Below are 22,251 nucleotides of genomic sequence, written 5' to 3'. Positions count from 1 at the left end.
CTACATCTATCAGCATCTCTCCCAGCACCACAGCTGGAACTAATCCCATTTAGGTTATGGAAGTGTTCCCTTTCTTTAAAAACCAAAACAAGCACTTGCACTCATAATTTCCACTCCCTATCAAGTATGAGTCAGTAACATCTTAACGAAAACACAAAACACGTGTTTTCAAATAGGTTTCTTTTTTTATATAATTAACATTTTTTATTAAATCTTACAATAATAAAGAAACACACACACACACACACACACACACACACACACACATATATCAACTTTTAAACCCCACATTAAAAAATTTAAATAAATGTCCGAGTTAAACACTCTGGACACTGTTGTCCATACCGAGTGCAAATGCAAAATAACGGGGTGTAACTTCTCTGAATAGTTTGATAGAGAGGCTTTGCAATGGCGAAATAGGGGCAAGAACTTCCTGTTCAATACTAAACCAGGGAAGGGCTCTCTCAGGTGGAAGCAACCAATGAGCCAAATGTCTGAGACTGAACGCATAGTAATAAAACAAAATCTTGGGTAGGCCTAGCCCACCTTTGTCAATCAGCCTATGTAACTTATTGAAACGCAATTTGGGATGCTTACCATTCCAAATGAAGGATTCGCTATGCTATCAAACTGCTTGAAATAAGAGAGGGGGACATCTACAGGGAGAGACTGTAGCAGGTAGTTATATTTTGGAATACAATTCATTTTAATAACATTAACCTTCCCAATCATTGATAAATGTAATGAAGCCCACCTGCCCACATCGCTCGAAAACCTTTTACTGGGAAAAAAATACCCAAATACTTAATGCCCTGTTTGGGCCATTGAAAGGTGCCCGGCTGAAAAGCCATTACTGGGCAGTACGCAGTCAGAGCCAAAACTTCGGATTTAGACCAATTAACTCTGTATCCCGAATATTTAGAAAAGGAACTGATAATTCTGTGGAGGCAAGGCATAGATCTAGTAGGGTTGGAGACGAATAATAAAATATAATCTGCGTAAAGCAAAAGCTTATGCGCCACACCTCCCGCCATCACCCCTGGAAAATCATCCTCCTTTCTTATCGCAGCTGCTAATGGTTCCAGGGCAAGACAGAACAATAATGGGGAAAGAAGGCAACCCTGCCGGGTGCCCCTATCCAGAGTAAAATAATCTGAAATTAATCCATTTGTTTGTACCGCCGCTACAGGGTGTCTATAAAGTAACTTAATCCATCCAATAAAAGTATTTCCGAACCCATATATTTCCAAAATCTTAAAAAAATAATCCCATTCTACCATATCAAGCACCTTTTCGGCGTCAAGTGAGATGGCAGCAACCGGAGTCTGATCATACGCCACTGACCACATGATATTGATGAAACACCTAATGTTATCAGAAGAGCTTTGGCCCTGAATAAACCCCACCTGATCTATATGTATAAGAGATGTCATAACTTAATCGGTTAGCCAAAATTTTTGACAAAATTAGCTGGATCAGGGAAATTGGATGGTAACTTTTACACTCGCTTGGATATTTGTCCTTTTTAAGAATCAGACTGATCCGGGCTTATGTCATGGTTGGGGGAAGCTTTCCATTCTTTAATGATTCAGTATAAACTTCTAACAAAAGTGGAGCCATTTCTGTAGCATAAGATCTAAAAAATTCAGCGGCAAAACCATCTGGCCCCGGAGCCTTGCCAGTAGGTAAGGCCTTAATTACCTCGTCAAGCTCCTCCAAGTTTATCTCAGAATCAAGATAATTTTTTTGCTCAGTCTTCAGTTTAGGAAGTTCTAATGGATCCACAAATTTTCTAATATCTTCAGCAGTAGACGAAGACGTGGAACTATAAATATCAAGATCTCTTTAAAGGCATTATTAATATCAATGGCCAAGGTAAAAATTTCACCACCAGCAGATTTCACTGAGGAAATGGTAGAAAAAGACTCTTTCTGCTTTATATATCTAGCCAAAAGCTTCCCTGCTTTATCCCCTGACTCAAAGTATGACTGTCTTGCCCTGAATAACCAAAACTCCACTTTCCGCGACAAAATAGTATTATATCTGTATTTCAATCGGGTCAATTCTCTGAGGCCATCAGAATCAGAATCAGCTTTATTGCCGAGTATGCTTACACATACAAGTAATTTGTCTGGTGAAAGGAGCTTCCAGTGTACAACAATACAAAAACAATAAAAAAACAGCAGCAAGACATAGATAATAATAAAAAATTAAAAATCTAACTAATTATATACATTCGTACAGACACACACATACATACATAAGCACATACACATGGGTAGTGCAAATCTAATACAATCTGTTATGTACAGTGCAAATGTTTTTTTAGTTTTTTTTTTTTAGAGGAATGAAATGGCAGAAGAGGTTGGATGTGTTGGATAAATATAAGAAAGACTAAACTGTGTATTGCACATAGTTATTGCTCAACGGGGCAATTTAACTGTTCATAAGATGGATAGCCTGAGGGAAAAAAACTGTTCCTGTGCCTGACAGTTCTGGTGCTCAGAGCTCTGAAGTGTCGGCCAGAAGGCAACAGTTCAAAAAGATAGTGGGCAGGGTGAGTGGGGTCCAGAGTGATTTTTCCAGCCTTCTTCCTCACTCTGGAAGTGTATAGTTCTTGAAGGGGGGGGCAGAGGGCAACCATTAATCCTCTCAGCAGTCCGAACTGTCCTTTGTAGTCTTCTGATGTCTGATTTCGTAGCTGAACCAAACCAGACAGTTATTGAAGTGCAGAGGACAGACTCAATAACTGCTGAGTAAAACTGTATCAGCAGCGCCTGTGGCAGGTTGAATTTCCTCAGCTGGCGAAGGAAGTACAACCTCTGCTGGGCCTTTTTCACAATGGAGTCAATGTGGGTCTCCCACTTCAGGTCCTGTGAGATGGTAGTGCCCAGGAACCTGAATGACTCCACTGCTGCCACAGTGCTGTTTAGAATGGTGAGGGGGGGGTCAGTGTTGGGGTGTTTCTCCTAAAGTCCACAATGATCTCCACCGTTCTGAGTGTGTTCAGCTCAAGGTTGTTTTGACTGCACCAGACAGCCAGCTGTTCAACCTCCCTTCTGTATGCAGACTCATCGTCATCTCGGATGAGGCAGATGACAGTGGTGTCGTCTGCAAACTTCAGGAGCTTGACAGAGGGGTCCTTGGCGATGCAATCATTGGTGTAGAGGGAGAAGAGTAGTGGGGAGAGCACACATCCCTGGGGGGCACCAGTGCTGACTGTACATGTGCTAAAAGTGAGTTTCCCCTGTCTCACAAGCTGCTGCCTGTCCATCAGAAAGCTGGTAATCCACTGACAGATAGACATGGGAACAGAGAGTTGGTGTAATTTATTCTGGAGTATAGCTGGGATGATGGTGTTGAAAGCTGAACTGAAGTCCACAAATAGGATCCTTGCATATGTCCCTGGTCTGTCCAGATGTTGCAGGATATGATGCAATCCTATGTTGACTGCATCATCCACAGACCTGTTTGCTCGATAAGCAAATTGAAGGGGATCTAGAAAGGGTCCAGTGATGTTCTTCAGGTGGGTCATCACCAGTCTCTCAAATGATTTCATGACCACAGACGTCAGGGCGACAGGTGTGTAGTCATTAAGTCCTGTGATTTTTGGTTTCTTTGGGACAGGAATAATGATTGAGCATTTGAGGCAGCATGGGACTTAACACTGCTCCAGTGATCTATTGAAGATCTGTGTGAAGATGGGGGCCAGCTGGTTAGCACAGGATCGAAGACACGCTGGTGAGACGCCATCTGGGCCTGAAGGCTTCCTCGTCTTTTGTTTCCGAAAGACGCAGCTCACATCATCTTCACAGATCTTAAGTACAGGTTGAGTAGCTGGGGGAGGAGGGGGTTGCAGGAGGTGTTGGTGTTTGTGTGAAGTGAAGGTCAGAGTGGGTGTGGGGTGTCAAATCAAATCAAAATCAAATCACTTTATTGTCACACAGCCATATACACAAGTGCAATGGTGTGTGAAATTCTTGGGTGCAGTTCCGATCAACATAGCAGTCGTGACAGTGATGAGACATATACCAATTTACAATAACATCAAATTAACACAACACAATTTAAGCATCTGTTATACACATAATTACACTCAACTTAAAACATCAAATTAACACAACACAATTTAAACATCTGTTATACATAATTACACAACTTAAAACATCAAATTAACACAACACAATTTAAACATCTGTTATACACATAATTACACTCAACAATATACAAATAATAACATACACTGTACAGTATACAATATGCTGTTTTTTTTGTTTTTTTTACTATATGGATACTATATAGATACACATTATTCAATAAAAATTAAAAATTAAAATATATATTAAAAAAGTGTATATATATAGAATGTACAGTATTGTACTGTATTGACATTCAGGCTGTCGGTTGATAGTCAGTTGTTAAGAAAGACATCATATAATAACAGTAATATAATTTATGACAGTCCGGTGTGAGATAAAAGAGTAATAAAGTGCAGGGCTGATGTATTTTGATTGTGGGAGATCAAGAGTTCAGAAGTCTGATTGCTTGGGAGAAGAAGCTATCATGGAGTCGGCTGGTACGGGTCCTGATGCTGCGATACCGCCTACCTGATGGTAGCAGTGAGAACAGCCCATGGCTCGGGTGGCTGGAGTCTCTGATGATCCTCCGAGCTTTTTTCACACACCGCCTTGTATATATTTCCTGGAGGGAGGGAAGCTCACCTCCGATGATGTGTTTGGCAGTTCGCACCACCCTTTGCAGTGCTTTGCGGTTGTGGGCAGTGCTATTGCCGTACCAGGCGGAGATACAGCCAGTCAGGATGCTCTCCACAGTGCAGGTGTAGAACCGTGTGAGGATGTGGCGGTTCATTCCAAACTTCCTCAGCCGTCTCAGGAAGAAGAGGCGCTGATGAGCCTTCTTCACAACGACTTCAGTGTGGACGGACCATGTGAGTTCCTCAGTGATGTGGACACCCAGGAACTTGAAGCTGCTGACTCTCTCCACTGGTGCTCCATTGATGGTGATTGGACTGTGTTCTCTGTCTTTTCTTCTGAAGTCCACCACAAGCTCCTTTGTCTTACTGACGTTGAGGGAGAGGTTGTGCTCCTGACACCAGTGTGTCAGAGTGTGCACCTCCTCTCTGTAGGCTGTTTCATCATTGTCAGTGATCAGACCAACCACCGTCGTGTCATCAGCAAACTTAATGATGGCATTGGAGTTATGTGTTGCCACACAGTCATGTGTGTACAGGGAATACAGTAGTGGGCTGAGAACACAGCCCTGCGGGGCTCCAGTGTTGAGGGTCAGTGATGAGGAGATGTTGCTGCCTATTCTAACCACCTGGTGTCTGCTTGACAGGAAGTCCAGGATCCAGCTGCACAGCGAGCTGTTTAAGCCCAGAGCCCGGAGTTTCTCATCTAGCTTGGAGGGCACTATGGTGTTGAATGCTGAGCTGTAGTCTACAAACAACATTCTCACATAAGTGTTCTTTTTTTCCAGGTGGGAGAGAGCAGTGTGTATTGTAGATGCAATGGCATCATCAGTGGAGCGGTTGTTGCGGTATGCAAACTGCAGCGGGTCAAGATTGAGTGGTAATACAGAGCAGATGTAATCTCTGATTAGTCTCTCAAAACATTTGCTGATGATGGGGGTCAGAGCAACAGGACGCCAGTCATTTAAACAAGTTATTTTTGATTGTTTTGGAACAGGCACAATGGTGGATGTTTTAAAGCATGTGGGGACTACAGACAAAGAGAGGGAAAGGTTGAAAATGTCCGTAAAAACACCAGCCAGCTGGTTCGCGCACGCTCTGATGACGCGGCCCGGAATGCCGTCTGGACCCGCGGCTTTGCGGATATTCACCCGTCGGAAGGATCGGGTTACATCCGCTACAGAGACGGAGAGTGAACTAACCTCTGTAGCTTCGGCCGTGAGAGCTCTCTCCGCGAGGGCGGTGTTATTTCCCTCGAAACGAGCATAAAAAGTATTTAGCTCATCCGGTAGAGAGGCAGCGGTGTTCATGGCGGAGTTTTTATTCCCTTTAAAGTCCGTGATGATGTTAATTCCCTGCCACATGCTTCTAGAGTTGGTGGTGTTAAACTGTCCTTCAATCTTGCTCCTGTACTGGCGTTTTGCTGTTTTGATAGTTTTTCGGAGGGCATAACTGGCTTGTTTATGCTCCTCCGCGTTCCCGGAATTAAAAGCGGAGGTCCGCACATTGAGTGCCGTGCGAACATCGCTATTGATCCACGGCTTCTGATTCGGATAGATTCGCACAGTTCTGGTCGGAATCACTTTCTCTACGCACGTTCTGATGAAACACATTACGCTATCAGCGTAAAGCTCGATGTCGTCATCAGAGGCGGACCGGAACATCTCCCAGTCCGTGCGATCAAAACAGTCTTGTAGCGTAGAGTCTGATTGGTCTGACCAGCACTGGATCGTTCTGAGGGTGGGTGCTTCCTGTTTCAATTTCTGCCTGTAAGCGGGCAGAAGCAGAATGGAAGAGTGGTCCGATTTGCCAAATGGTGGGCGGGGGAGGGATTTGTAGCCATCCCGGAACGGAGAGTAGCAATGGTCCAAAACCCGGTCCCCTCGTGTGTTGAAACTAATGTGCTGGTGATATTTTGGTGCGACTGATTTTAAACTGGCTTTATTAAAGTCCCCGGTCACAATGAACGCGGCCTCAGGGTGCGCGGTTTCCTGCTCACTTATACTCCCATACAGTTCCTTGAGTGCCCGGTCTGTGTCGGCTTGTGGGGGAATGTACACAGCAGTGATAATGACCGCTGTGAATTCCCTCGGTAGCCAGAATGGTCGACACAGAAGCATAAGAAATTCCAGATCAGGAGAACAGAAAGACTTGATGGAATGTACGTTCCTCTGATCACACCAGGATTTGTTGATCATAAAACATACACCACCTCCTCTAGTTTTACCTGAGAGGTCTTTCGCTCTGTCCGCTCGGAGCATGGAGAACCCCGCGGGTTCAATGGCTGAGTCTGGAATCTCCGCAGACATCCAAGTTTCCGTAAGGCAGATAATGCAGCAGTCCCTCGTCTCTCGTTGGAAAGAGATCCGCGCTTTCAGCTCGCAGAGCTTGTTATCCAGAGACTGAACATTTGCCAGTAGAATAGTGGGTAGCGGGGGTCCATTTGCGCGGCGTCTTACTCTGATGAGAACGCCGGCTCTGTTTCCCCTTTTCCTCCTGCGTTTCCGCGGCCGTGCTGCCCAGACAAAGGGCTCCGCTTGCGTGTTTGTAAACAGCGGGTCGGCATTGAGGAATGTGAAGTCCGGTTTTCGGTGTGAGATCGCTGAACCAATGTCCAAAAGTGTTTGTCTGTCGTAGACAATAAGGCAGACAACATCCAAGACAAAAAACATAAGAATTGTAAACAAAACAAACCATTGCTATGTTGTGTCGGAGCTCGCAACGCAGCAGCCATACTCGGCGCCATCTTGAGTCCATATTCCAGGGTGTGAGATTGGGCCTTTCAAATTTGCAGTAGAACACATTCAGGTCATCAGCCAGTTGTTGGTTCCCTACAGGGTTGAAAACTTGTTTTTCAGCTTCTCAGAGTAACTTCTTTTAGCCTCTCTGATATCCCTGTTCAGTGTGTTCCTGGCCTGATTGTACAAGACTTTATCCCCACCCCTGTAAGCATCCTCTTTGGCCTGACGAAGCTGCCTGAGCTCTGCTGTAAACCACGGTTTGTCATTGTTGAACTTTAAGTAAGTCCTATTAGGAATGCACATATCCCCACAGAAACTGATATATGATGTAACAGTATCTGTGAGCTCGTCCAGGTCTGTGGCTGCAGCCTCAAAAACACTCCAATCAGTGCAGTCAAAGCAGGCTTGTAGCTCCCGCTCTGCTTCATTGGTCCATCTCTTTACAGTCCTTACTACTGGCTTGGTTGATTTTAATTTCTGCCTGTAGGTTGGAAGAAGATGAACCAGACAGTGATCAGAGAGTCCCAAAGCTGCTCTAGGGACAGAGCGATATGCATCCTTTATTGTTATGTAACAATGATCCAGTATGTTCCCGTCTCTGGTGCGGCATGTGATATGCTGTTTGTATTTGGGCAGTTCACATGTGAGATTTGCTTTGTTAAAATTCCCAAGAATAATAATAACTGAGTCCGGGTATTGTTGTTCCATGTCTGTGATCTGATCAGCCAGCTGTTGCAGCGCTGTGTTCAAACACGCGTTTGGTGCGATATACACACTCACCGGAATAAATTCATCAGACCACATTCGGCGCTTCAGCTCTGCCTCTGCACTTTTAATATTACCTTCCAACTACACGAGTTCTCGTGCTTTGGATTTTTTAGTAAAAAATTTATGATCTGACCCCTAAGAACCGCCTTAAGTGCCTCCCAAGCCATGACGACAGAAGATACTGAGGACCAGTTGGTCTCCATATAAACATTGATTTCAGTCTTTATCCCTTGCAAAAGGGATACATTAAAGCGCCATCTATATGATTTATTTTTCTCTGTATGTGGCAACATCTCTAAACTCACCAGGGCATGATCTGACTAAGATGTTTCCAATTGAGCAATCCACAACAGACGAAATGAGGGACTTGGATATATTAAAAAAAAATCTATTCTAGAATAAATCTTATGGACTGATGAAAAAAATTTATAGTCCCTACCAGATGGGTTCAAAAGTCTCCAAATATCTGTAAGATCAAGATTTTTACACATCCTGTGAAGCGTCAATGTTGCTCTAGGGGGCTTACACACTTTTGCTTCACTACGATCAAGGACTGAGTCCATCAAAAGATTAAAGTCTCCTCCCAGTATTATATCATGAGGGGTGCCAGCAGCTTGCAACATCCCTTCGAGATCAATAAAAAAGCCCTGATCATTAGCATTAGGTGTGTAAATATTAGCCAAAATCAACCTTTGCCTCTGAATTTCAGCTAAAACAATAATGACTCTTCCTAATTTATCATTAATCTGTTTGAGATATTTGAATTGTAGATGTTTATTTATCAATATAATGACTCTCCTGCTTTTACTTGAGCAAGCACTTAAGAAAACATGTCCATCCCATATCTTCCCAAATTACCTTCCTTCTTTTTATGGGGTGCCCCAACCCATTCACATTCCATGTGGAGAGAGACAATCCACTCACATTAACATTTGACATTTTGATATAATAGAAAAAATAAATTGTGTGTCAAAAACAAAATTATAAAGACCACATTTCAGCTTTAGTGCAACAATAAAACCCCGAACAAAACAAACAGAAAAAAGAAACATTTGTGCATTAACCCTGCGCATGACAGCGCCAACCGGCATCAATCCCTCTAAACTCAAAGAGTCCATGTACGCCTACGAGAACCCCCGCAACAACTTTGCCATCGGATTGCTCAATCCGGAGCTTCTATATAAATTTTGTGAGGCAAAATTACATAACAGAAAATACTTTGTAAAACAAACTGTAGCCAATAGAAGGCATAAGCACAAAGAACAAGCAGATTCATCCATAGCTGTCCCGAAGGTATGTTCCTCCACAAAACAGACTCCAGCCGCTAGGCGGAAACAGCACAAAAAGAAACAAAACAGGCGTCCCGGTTCCTCAGACGGTCCAGTGTATATTTAACGATAAGAAACATAAGAAACACACCATGATTTCCTCAGTCCATCAACTCTATAAAAGACGTCGCTTGTTGTAGGCATGTAGATATTTTGCGGTCATCCTTATCACTGGCCGGGAACTTCAGTGTAAAAGCGATCTTCCATCAATGCAAAAGTTTCTTGAAGGAGAAGTGTTATTCCACAAAACAAACTCAAGCTGCTAGGCGGAACCAACACAAAAAGAAACAAAAATGGCACCCAGCTTCCTCAGACAGCCAAGAGTAAGTACAGCGAGTCAATCCACTCACATGAGAAACACCAAATGGCTTACTCACTTCAATGTATTTAGTTTACAGTGCTTTCTTGGGGCATAAAAATACTTCGCGACCATCCTTAGTATTTATACACAGTTTGACCAGGAACATCAGTGCAAAAGCGATCTTGTGTTGATGTAAAAGTTTCTTGCATTCCTTGAATTGATCACATTTCTCTCATCGAATTCGCAAAATCTGGGAACAAGAAAATGTTGTGGTTCTTCCAAGAAAGCTTTCCTTTGCTCCTCGCCTCGCGTAACACAAGATCTTTATCGGATGATCTCAGGAATTTGGCCAGGATTGATCGGGGCCTGTCTCCCTCAGCCAATCTACGAGCCAGAACCCTGTGAGCTTGCTTGATTTCCAGCTTGTGGCCTGTTATGTCGAGCAGACTCTGGAAGAGCTCGTCTAGGAATTTCACCATATCTCTGCCCTCCTCATGCTCAGGAATTCCAACAATTCGGATGTTATTCCTGCGGCTCCTGTTCTCAAGATCTTCAAGTTTTTCAAGAACGTGTTCCAAATCAACTTTGGTCACCAGAGGATTATCAGATAATTCCCTCTCCGATGACTCCAGATAATCGATCCTTCTCAACATCTGCCACTCTTGTAACCAACTCAGAGAATTTTGTTTCCATCGCCGTAATCAATCAACGTATTACAGTGAGATCTGAAGTCAGCAACAACTTTCGTCAGCATCACAAACATGTTGGACAGTTGACGCTGGATTTCTCCCGCTACACCATTCAAACTGAGTCCCTGGTCCGCAGGCCCGTCAGAAGTTTCAGCTTGAGCATGTAAGTGTCTTTTAATGTCTCCAGAGCCTGAGGATTTTGACTTCTTTGCCATGTTTACCTCAAAGTACAAATATGTAACTGGGTGTATCGAATCTCACCGTATTATAACATGAAAATAATTTAAAAACTTGCAAAGTGCGCAGAGCTCGTTGCTTACACGTCTGCTCCTCGCATGGCATCACGTGACCCCCCCTTCAAACAGGTTTCTTAAACACTCTAGGTTAACAGATATTGGGAATAACAAAACAGCTCCCGCCCCCAACTCATGCCATTGGTTGAGCCAATGTTGCTATGTGGGACTGGGCAGATGCTCAAAAAAAAAAAAAGAGCAATTTTTTGATAGCTCCACAGAGCCACAGTGTTTACACTTTTCGGGTAAAAAAAAAAATCAACCTACAAATGGATTACTTATAGCTAACTTTTCATATTATGCTGAGATAGGAGAAGAATTTTAACAAAAATGTCCACACTTCACTGTTAATGAATTTACGTATAAATTAAATTCAAACATTATACAAAAATCAGTTGCAGTCTTTATATAGTGGAATTTAAATACCATAGAAGCTAAACCAGTATGAAATATCACCCAAGAGCAAACACCAACATTTGTACAAATTTTAATCAGGTGCAATTTAGTATTTACATTTGGACTGATCATTTTAATTTAGTAAATTATTGGTGACTTAGGCTAGTATTCTGCCTAATATCTCCTTTTGTGTTCCACTGAAGATTTAGTCATACAAGTTTAGAACAACATGAGGGTGAGTAAATGATGACAGAATCTTCATTTTTGGGTGAATTTGGCCCTTTTCTGTTGGAATACTACAATATTTCAGCACTGAACTGCAGGGGACACAATCATCTCTTCATGTTCAACTAATAACAACTGAAGTAGGAGGTGAGAGTAAGTTGACAGCAGTTTATATAATCATCTTGGTAACTGACTTTTAGGACTTTTGCTGTGACTTATCCATTCTTATTCACATTAATGCTGCGAGAACAACATCTACCTCCGAGGGATCTTCCTAATAACTTCCAAATTAAAAAAAAAAAAAAAAAAAAGGTTTACATAGTCGGGAGTATGTGTCCTCCTTGCTGCCACTGTTCATAACCACTACTACCAATGAGCGCGAAACAAAAAAAGAGAAAGAAAGAGAAGGCTAGAACGAATGACTCAAACTTATTGTTTCCAGTGCGTTTTTTTCCTGGCCTCCGTCTACCTAGATACAGCACACAAACACAGATGGATCTGACAGGGAGAAATCATTCATCTTACCCAGAATGTCCTCAGGGTAGCATCAATTTTCAAACTGACTCTTACTTTTCAAGAACCCATTTGTTAATTATGCAACAGTGGAACAGCTGAAATTGATCTTTATGTGGCACATAAGGAAGACATCTAGGCATTTACTACATGGATCTGTAATACTTGATTCTGATTGGTCAATCGCAGCATTCTACAGTTAAATATTTTCTATAATGACTGCTAAACTTGTTCAAGGCAACCGATTACCTACACAGCTGTGCTAGTTTTATCTTATACTGTATATCACCTCATAGACTCTATCTTCAAACACAATACAATTATTTCAATTCAAATCAATATTTCAAGTGCATTTATCTGTTTTGTAGTAGTGTAATAACCTGAATAATGTACATGCAAAATTAACCCCCTTCAGGTTGAAACAAGACCCACCCTGGCTTTTAAGTCCTCCACAACATAGTTTATATATGGTCACATCACTCACATGGCCACACAGCATGTTCTGAACAAAGTGTTTTGCCAAGACTCATCACCGCAGTGGTGATGATAATGATGCACATATGAATGTGAGAGGAGGAAACAAGATTGCAGTAGGGTGGGGGCGTAGCAAAAAAAAAAAAAAAAGAAAAAAAGGATGCATTTCACAAATGAGAGCCAAGATGCAATGAGGGAAGAGGTACACGAAAGGAGATGTCTAAATCACCATTCACTTTTTGCATGTTTTTTTCCATACAATGAAAGTGAATGGTGACTGATGCTAACACTCTGTTCAACATCTCCTCTTGTGTTCCATGGAAGAAAGTAAGTCCATACAGCTTTGGAACAACATGAAGGGGAGTAAATGATGAGAGAACTTTCAATTTTGGGTTAACTATCCCTTTAAGGTGCATCACCTTTTCTGGTTCATGAGGAGCTCTCTGTGCAAATCCTGATGATTTCTGGAAGTCTTCACCGGGTTGATGAGTTTCTGGGGTTTAATGAGTTCATCACTGTCCCCATCCATATAGTCTGGCTCGGCCATTATGCTCCGCACACGGGACAGTCTTTCTGGTACTTCTGTCTGGTCCAGAACTGCCATAGAGAGAGAGAGAGAGACTTAAAATTCTTCATCTATTATAGGTTCTATTCAGGGTCAGAAATGAATGGGGGCTCATGGCAAAAATGCCACCAAAGATGACAAATATGCCCCCACAATTCAAAATGCAGGGGCAAAATAATGAAATTATTTAGCTTTTTATTTGTAGCATCTGATATAGTTCTTAATATTTTATTACAGTCCTTGTTATTCACATGTTGGCTGTTGCATGTTAATTGAACTTTTAGGGTAAGAGGTAGTAAATTCTAAATCTTCTTTCTAACTTAATTCAAAATCTTGACAATTTGTATTAATGAATTGATTAAATTGAAGTAAACGGATGAGACAAATATGCCCTCATAAAAGAAAAAAAAATGCCCCTGAAAATTAAATCCAGGGGTAAATATTGCCCCTTTAAAAAAAAGTTAATTTCTGACACTGGTTCTATTATAACATAACCAGGAGTTGATGCACTCAGTGTAGAGATCAGATGAAAAATGTGGCCATTTATTCTTTTATTAAAGTTACAGTAACTGATCTGATGAATAAGGAACTGTAACTAAATGCAACTTATTGCAGATTGCAAACTAAAACTGCATGCATACAGACTGCAATCATGACAAAAACATCATAAACTGTTTTCGATTGATAAACACATCAATCAGCACTTCATTTGCAAGTGACATAATGAGTCACACTCCATATAAACATTATAAGATAAATATGGCATGTGAAAAGAATAAGTCAAGAGTTTGACAAGAGTATTTACATATAATCTATTAAGAAAAAACTACCTGTATAATCTGTAATAAAAATATAAAGCAATAAAATAATAATCAAATCCATACTTTTGCTTTCACTGAAACTTTGATATCAGGAAATGCTCTCATATTATCATATCATTAAACAGATTATCTCACATGGTTCTCTGTTTACAGGCATATGGTTGACACTAATTTTAAATTAACAAAACAAACAAGCATGTATCATTTAGCACGCAGCTTTGTGCCCATTACGATCCTGAATCAACTTTATAAACGATTTGTAGAATATATTTGATAAACAGCAATTGATGACACTTTACATCAGTGCACGTCACACATATTGCATGTTTCTACTGTATAATTAATTACTATAGTGGGAACAATATATTATAAAACAATATATAACACATATATGTGCAATTATGAGCTCCAAAACATCATTAAGTACATCTAGGTTATTAACATAACTCAGTACATGGGTAACTGACATAAAATTTCAAACATCATTTCAAACAGCATTTTTACATGCAGTTTTTATATTATATTTTACATACATTATTGAGACTCCACATGAAATATTAGCACTTTAAAAAAAAATTAAAAATAATAATAATTCACACCAAAAGGCTACTTAAATGAATCGCAAAACAGATAAAAGGTAAATTTGTGATCATTGTGACCAGTTACAGCACCTAAAACTAACATTTTCCCTTATACATATATACAGCCTACAAAATGTAACCTACAATCTTGATGTTGGGGAAAAAAAGTGCATATCCATGTTATTTATCAACTACCCGCATGCATTTGATGCCCAAAATCTCACCTGGAAGGACTGGAAACACAGGGTATCTGAACATGGTAGTCATCTTTGCAAATGAGTGTTATTAAAAAACTAAGGTGAACACTGTACTTTCCTCAGTTAAACAGATGAATCTCTCAGCTCTGTATCTCTGTGACTGAACGCAGCGCTCTATAAACAGCACACTTTTCTTCTGACTCTGCCTGATGTCTTTATTACCTAACACAGCCCACCCAATCCTGACAGAGCAGCTCCCTCAAACATCCCGGTTAACCTTTTACCACATTATAAACATTAAAGACTCCTGCCTGAAATACACATCAAACACAGTGAACACTCCCAACAGAGAAATTCACACAGGTATTCTTCCAAATATGGGGGAAACTTTGGATATTGTACCAAGAAGGAAAATATTAAACATTGAGGGGCTACAGAAATGTATCCAGAGTGCTTCTACATTAAGAGTACAGAATGCACCGTTTCAAAGTGCTCATAAATCCATATGACACAATGTAGCATTATCATTTTAATAGCCATTTAAAATTAGGCTACATCATTCGTTGAGAGAACACAAAGTTGAAATGTTTAGATGAAGCCAAGTTAAAAGGTTATCTCACATACACTGTCATTATTATAGAAAAGATATCGTACTGCATTTAAATTCAAGCATAAAATAAATCTAAGAAGCATTGACGTTTAAGAATCTATCCCATATGCAGTAAACATATACGCGCTGCAGTTCGCTTGATGGCCGCTAGAGGCCGCCAACAACAACTATTTTATTTGGGTGAACTATACAGTATCTAACATTTCTATAAACAAACTTAATCAACCACGCACTATTATTATGTGAACTGAACCCCATTAAACCGCCTGTCTCAGTATTAACAACATTCCGAGCATGGTTTACTTTCACATAATTTTCTACACAGGGAAACCTCCTGGACAAGTGTGTTTAATAAAAAAGCCCATATCCAGCTTTTAATTACAGAGCTGCACTTTTCAACCTCGTGTAGGGCACAGACCTCTCTATGGTGACTACCACAATACTAAACATACAGGCGTGTCCAAAGCAAAGCATAAACACACTAGCACTTCCAAGTCATTTCAATGTACTTTCAGAAAGATTAAGCATAGAACTACCTCCTTTATTTTGCCAATAATACATGAGAGCATTTCTTTGCACTTGTGTAGGCCTATGTGTTTGTGCATGTAAGTATAAAGGGAATGCTTGTAAAATGTCTAGTCACTCACTCATTAAGTACTGAAGGTTTGAAGGTGTTAGGCAGGCATCTGTTTGCCAGTCCTTGGTTTGTTTCCATGTTCCACCTTAAAGACATATACATTGTGTGGACTTCTCATCATTTAATGCCACAATTAATTTGTGTGATCATGCACTTCAGACAAATTTGTATTAAAGGAATATTCAAAACAGGTTAAGCTCAATTGACAGCATTTTGGCATAATGTTGATTACCACAAAAATAATTTTTCTGTGGCAAAAATTTAGGTTACAGTGAGGCACTTATAATGGAAGTGAATGGGGCCAATTCGTAAAGGTTAAAATAATCTCTGTTTCAAAAGTATAGCCACAAGACAAACAAAATGCGTGTTAACATGATTTTAGTGTAAAATCGCTTACTTACCTTTTCTGTTTAAATTGATATCCAATTTTACTATAACGTTGCGATGATGACATACCGCAAACCATAAAATGACCGTAAAAACTATGATTTGAACAACTTCACAGCTCAAACAATACACAAGTTTAAACAGAATGATTAATGTAAGTGCTTTAAAAAAAATTACAAGCTTCACATTTCTGCCTTTAAACTAGTGGGCGACTGATATATCGTGGAGGTCGATAAATCGGACGATATTCAGAATATTTTAATTATCGACATCGGCCAATAAATTTCCCTTTTTGGCCGATTTTTTTCTTAGGGCTGCGAGGGCAATGAGAATCGCCTGCTTGCATGTTAAGCATCTGAGACATGTAAACGACCAGTCACAATTTGTTTGTTTTTTTGTTACGTGCCATCATGATACTACAATAATAGACAATTTGCAAGACTGTGCAATACAGTCTCATTTAAACGGTCTGCATATCAGAGCCGCTGATTCCCGCCACGGTTCCCTGTTTCTTTGAACTGTCTTGTCTAATGATAAAAAGGCAAATATTATGAAGGTAAAATAGTGCCTAAATGATTTGCAAGCGCAGTGTAAGATTTGTAAAAGCATAAATGAAGTTAAAAGCATGATAGAAAAATTTGCATGCACAGAGAAAGATTTGTGAAAGTGTAAATAAAATTGCAAGCGTAAAAATAAATTGCATACGCACAGAACGTTTTGTAAAGGTGTAAACCAAGTTGCAAGCATAAGAAAAAAATGATTAGCAACACTTTAATGCTTTCTTAAGTGTAATTCATGTGTTGTGAATTTCATATTAACACAAAATAAATGTGGTTTGTATTCTTCTGACTGACACTTCCGACACTGTTTTTCCACCTAAACATGGCCAGAAACATTGCAAACCTGCAATCAGCGATATGTAAGCAAAGTAAGGGTGTCATGAACAGCAAAATGGATTGACCATGTAGAATCAGTCTGTATGTGTAAAATAAACTACTGCAAACGTGTAAATGGTTTGTGTTTGTGGCATAAATATTTTCCAGAAATAATCTGATATACACTGTTCCATCTTCCCTTTGTTGCGCTCACACTTTTGGCACAAATTTCTCACCGAAAAGAGTTCTGCTACCGTGAGGGTGGAGGCGGGTCTACCTGCTTCTATTAACCAACCAAATGAGGTTTTCCTTGACCAGTTTACTCTGACCTGATTGGTTTAATAACATGACATAAGCTCAGCATCGTTCCTCTGGGCATCTCTCCTCTCTTAAATATTAATACATACACATTTTTTATTTGTGAGAGTAAAGTTGAGCCGACACCTTTTATTGATATAAATATGATTCTCAATCTGGTGTTCAAATGTTTCTTCTTGATGCTGTTTATTATTTTAATTATATTTTATTTACTTTTTATTATCATTGGCATGGCAAATGTGTGGATGGATAGATTGAACTTGCTGGTCTCATAGAATTAATTCTATAAAAGAAAATGATACAAGTAAACTATCTATCTATCTGTTCAGAGTTTTGTTTAATATGGCTTACTTTATTAAACTGTTTTCTAGCATGAGTTCTGTGATACCATCTAATTCCATCTATTTATCAAAATGCCTTGCCAATGATAATTAAAAGTAAATATAATAAAAATAGCCTAATGAACAGCAACAACAAGAAACATTTGAACACCAGATTGAGAATCATATTTATATCAATAAAAGGTGTCGGCTCAACTTTACTCTCACAAATAAAAAATTAATATTTAAGAGAGGAGAGATGCCCAGAGGTAACGATGCTGAGCCTTATGAAGAAGTAGCTGTCTGTCACATTATTAAAACAATCAGGTCAGTGTACACTGGTCAAGGAAAACCTCATTTGATTGTTTACTAGAAGCAGGTAGACCCGCCTCCACCCTCACGCTAGCAAAACTCACAAAACTCTTTTCAGTAAGACATTCGTGCCAAGTGTGAGCGCAACAAAGGGAAGATGGAACAGTGTATATCAGATTATTTCTGGAAAATATTTATGCCACAAACACAAATCATTTACACGTTTGCAGTAGTTTATTTTACACATACAGACTGATTCTACGCAGTCCATCCGTTTTGCTGATCATGACACCCTTTCTTTGCTTGCATATTGCTGATTGCAGGTTTGCAATGTTTCTGACCATGTTTAGGCACAAAAACAGTGCCAAAAGTGTAAGTGCGGAAAAAAAGGAAGTCAGAAGAATACGGACCACATTTACTTTGTGTTAATATGAAATTACAGATTCACAACACATGAATTACACTTAAGCATTAAAGTATTGCTGATAATTTTTTTCTTACGCTTGTAACTTGATTTACACCTTTACAAAATGTTCTGTGTGCACGCAAAACAAATTCGCTTGCAATCTGATTTACGCTTTCCTGTGAATGCAAATCATTTAGGCACTATTTTACCTTCATAAAATATCAATGAAACTAATATAAGAGGGGCCTGGGTAGCTCAGTGGTAAAATACGCTGGCTACCACCCCTGGAGTTCGCTAGCTCGAATCCCAGGGCGTGCCGAGTGACTCCAGCCAGGTCTCCTAAGCAACCAAATTGGTCCGGTTGCTAGGGAGGGTAGAGTCACATGGGGTAAACTCCTCGTGGTCGCTATAATGTGGTTCGTTCTCGGTGGGGCGCATGGTGAGTTGAGCGTGGTTGCCGCGGTGGGTGGCGTGAAGCCTCCACACGCGCTAGGTCTCCGTGGCAACGCGCTCAACAAGCCACGTGATAAGATGCGCGGGTTGACTGTCTCAGACGTGGAGGTAACTGGGATTCGTCCTCCGCCACCCGAACTGAGGCGAATCACTACACGACCACGAGGACTTAAAAGCACATTGGGAATTGGGCATTCCAAATTGGGAGAAAAAGGGGGGGAATAAATAAATAAATAAAAATGAAACTAATATAATACAAATATGCGGATATCTCATTTAAACCTATGTAATAAACAAACCTCACAAAACTTTAGGAAATCCAGCATCCTGTGAAGCGCTCATACAGTATTTCTTCCTCTAAGCCACGTTTTCTGTCAGCCTCTCCTCAGCATTTCCCTGTAACTTTTAACTTTCTTGTCTAATGATAAAAAGGCAAATATCATACTTCTATCATATTGTCTGCAAATATGCAGATATCTCATTTAAACAGATGTAATTCACGATCCTCATGAAAATCCAGCCATTTCTTCCATTCGAGCACTCTTCATACGTCTTCCTCTGAAGCACATATCCAATTAGCCAGAATTAATACTTCAGGATCAGGATCAAAAGTTCCTCTTATTCATAAATCATGATGGCCAGTCCGTGACAATCCAAGCAGGTCATTCAGCCCATTTAAACTGTCAGGAGATTGCTGGATCCGAACGAACACGTGAGTGCAACCTTAAAGAGACCCTATTATGCTTTTTGGGATTTTACCTTCCATTTAGTGTGTAATATAGCTGTTTGTGCATGTAAAATGTCTACAAAGTTACAAAGCACAAAGTCCACGGCAACACTGCTCCGGAATAGGGCTGAAACGATTAGTCGACGTTATCGAAAACGTCGACAATAAAAAATTGTCGACAAAAATTTCCGTTGTCGAATAGTCGTTTTAAACTCTAATGATGATGCGTGAGAGCAGCACTGCAGTTCGTGCCAGACTGAGGAGAGGAAGAAAAGACAGCTCATAGTCCAGAAGCACTCCAAACTTTCCAAACAGCTTTAGGTGAAGTAGATCGCAAAGTATGAGGGAATTATACAAAAAAAGCAATAAGTAAATAGAGAAGCACTCTCGTTGTGGAATAAGTGGAGCCGGAGAACCGCTTCGCTGAAGCAAAACTTGCGCGTCGAGCGTCTTTAAAGGAAACACCCCGGCGTTACATTTTAAATGCAGTTAAATTTAATGCATTATAGCTTTATTAAAGTTCAAATAATACGAAGCAGATCATGTAAATAATTACAAACTCCGAAACTGGCATTTCTCTGTGCAGTCAGCGCCTCTTCCGAGTTGCGCAAAGTGTCCTGATCTAAGGGGGAGAGATTGAAACTGCACCCGGCTCATGCACTCTCTGTCGCGGGAACACTCATCCCTCGAGCGCGCTCGCTTAATGCAGCTAGATTATTACGTGATGACTCGCGATAAACTGTTATCTGAGAATGTTGAATATAATATTAAAAATACAAATATTTTAAAATATCTAAAAACCATTTAAAAAAAGATGCATTCACCTGAGAAGCAGCATATAAGATATTTAGACTTGCTTTTAGAGAATAGATCTTGAATATAAGTATAATTTGTCTTAACTGCACTTGCAGAAGTATAACCAAGTGAAACAAATACACTTATATACAAAATATACTTATATATAAGATACATTCTCTTAAAGCAAGTCTGAATATGTGTCTCGTTTTAAGGATTTTGACCATTTTAAATGGAAAACAAGACAAAAAACACTTGATAACAATAGGATTTTTTGCAGTGAATTTCTTTACTGAATTAAATTTAAAAAGTATTTTTCCCTTTAATTCAGTGAATGTCATTTAGAGATATTTTTTAAAAAATGATTTTGTCCTCTTTACTGTTAGTAAGCACGTTTAATACAACCTTTTAAGTCGAGGCTCAAGCTGAATAATCGGTTAAGAGCAAATTATTAATCGTTGCAATGATCGCAGAATAGTCGAATAATCGTTCTAATAATCGTTAGATTAATCGATTATCAAGATAATCGTTAGTTGCAGCCCTACTCCTGAACTGCCTGAAACGCCTGGTTTGCAGTCCAGCCATTACTTACTTACATGACTTAGCTAGGTCACTATGTAACACATAAGCATAATGCCCGCCTAAGGGCTACTTTAAGCTGAAACTCGGTTATGGTAAGGGGCGTTACATTTCTGACACACACTCTAAGCGGTTGACCAATCACAACAGACTGGGCCAGCTGACCAATCAGAGCAGACTGGGCTTTTCGGAAGGGGGGGGTTAGAGAGGCAGGAGATAAAACAGCGTTTCAGACAGAGGGTGAAAAGAGGTGCTGCAGCAATTTACAGTATGAGAAAAGTCATGTGTTTTTTGAACATTAAAGCATGTAAACCTATTCTAGTAGTCCCCCAAAATAAAATTATGAACCTGTAAATGAGCATAATATGGGCTCTTTAAAGTAAAAGTGCTTCACATGCGCTATGAATAAATGTCATTTCACTATGCTCTGTATGTACAATTGGTTTGATTCGGTAATTTGTGAGAAAATGCGACTACTAATGCGCACATGCCATCCATGGTTGCTAGACTATCTATTATCTATATAATATACTATATATTATATTACTATATATACTAATATATTAACAATTTCTTCATGTGCAAATAAATTACAAAAATGTGATGACCAAACAAAAATCTGAAGAAACTGCTATCATTTAAAATACAATCTTTTTTTAGGTTAATTTTTACAAAGTTAAAATTTTGTGTAATATTGAGTAAATATAGTGCTAAATAAGCAATTTTATGTTTATGTTATACTATATTAAATTGTGTGATACATCGGTATTATATCAGCCTATCAGCCACCCTGCTTTCTGGATATTGGCATCAGCCATTAAAAAACCCATATCGGTCGACCACTACTTTAAACCCTCAAAAAATTGGCTCCATTCACTTCCATTCTAAGTGCCTCACTGTAACTTCGATTTTCGCTTTTTTTACGAAAAGGAGGCACAAGTCAAAATAATTCTTTTGTGGACATTATGCCACAAATGCTGTCAATTGAGCTTAACTTGTATTGAACCCAGAATATTCCTTTAATGTGTTAAACATTTGGAGCTGATGTGCTATTGTGCACAGCTTAAAAACATAAAATTTCAAGAGGACTAGAAGTAAGCCATCGATATTTTCCCCGAAAAGTGTAAACACTGTGGCACCATCAAAATATTGCTCTGTTTATTTGAGCGGCCACACTAATCATGTCTGTTTGAACAAGACTGTTACCGAACAATGGAAGAAATGGATGA

General features: G+C 39.8%; 1 protein-coding gene across 3 annotated transcripts in view; it reads right to left on the bottom strand.

Annotated features, from left to right (window-relative positions):
* Positions 1-22,251, bottom strand: part of LOC127456240 (protein FAM107B-like) — a 48,158-nt gene that overhangs the window by 13,651 nt on the left and 12,256 nt on the right. Inside the window, exons 2-3 of one of the 3 annotated variants that reach the window (XM_051724632.1) lie at positions 15,861-15,935; positions 12,859-13,036 (exon numbers count right to left, since the gene is read on the bottom strand). In XM_051724632.1, coding sequence (XP_051580592.1) covers positions 12,859-13,036; positions 15,861-15,864 — 182 coding nt within the window. In that variant the 5' untranslated portion in view covers positions 15,865-15,935. Of the gene's footprint in view, positions 1-12,858; positions 13,037-14,630; positions 14,796-15,860; positions 15,936-22,251 lie in introns of those variants that run through there. The other 2 variants (XM_051724631.1, XM_051724633.1) reach the window with 2 other exon arrangements.

The sequence above is a fragment of the Myxocyprinus asiaticus genome, chromosome 18, assembly GCF_019703515.2.
Source record: "Myxocyprinus asiaticus isolate MX2 ecotype Aquarium Trade chromosome 18, UBuf_Myxa_2, whole genome shotgun sequence".
NCBI lineage: Eukaryota > Metazoa > Chordata > Actinopteri > Cypriniformes > Catostomidae > Myxocyprinus > Myxocyprinus asiaticus.
This window is presented reverse-complemented; position numbering and strand designations above follow the sequence as displayed.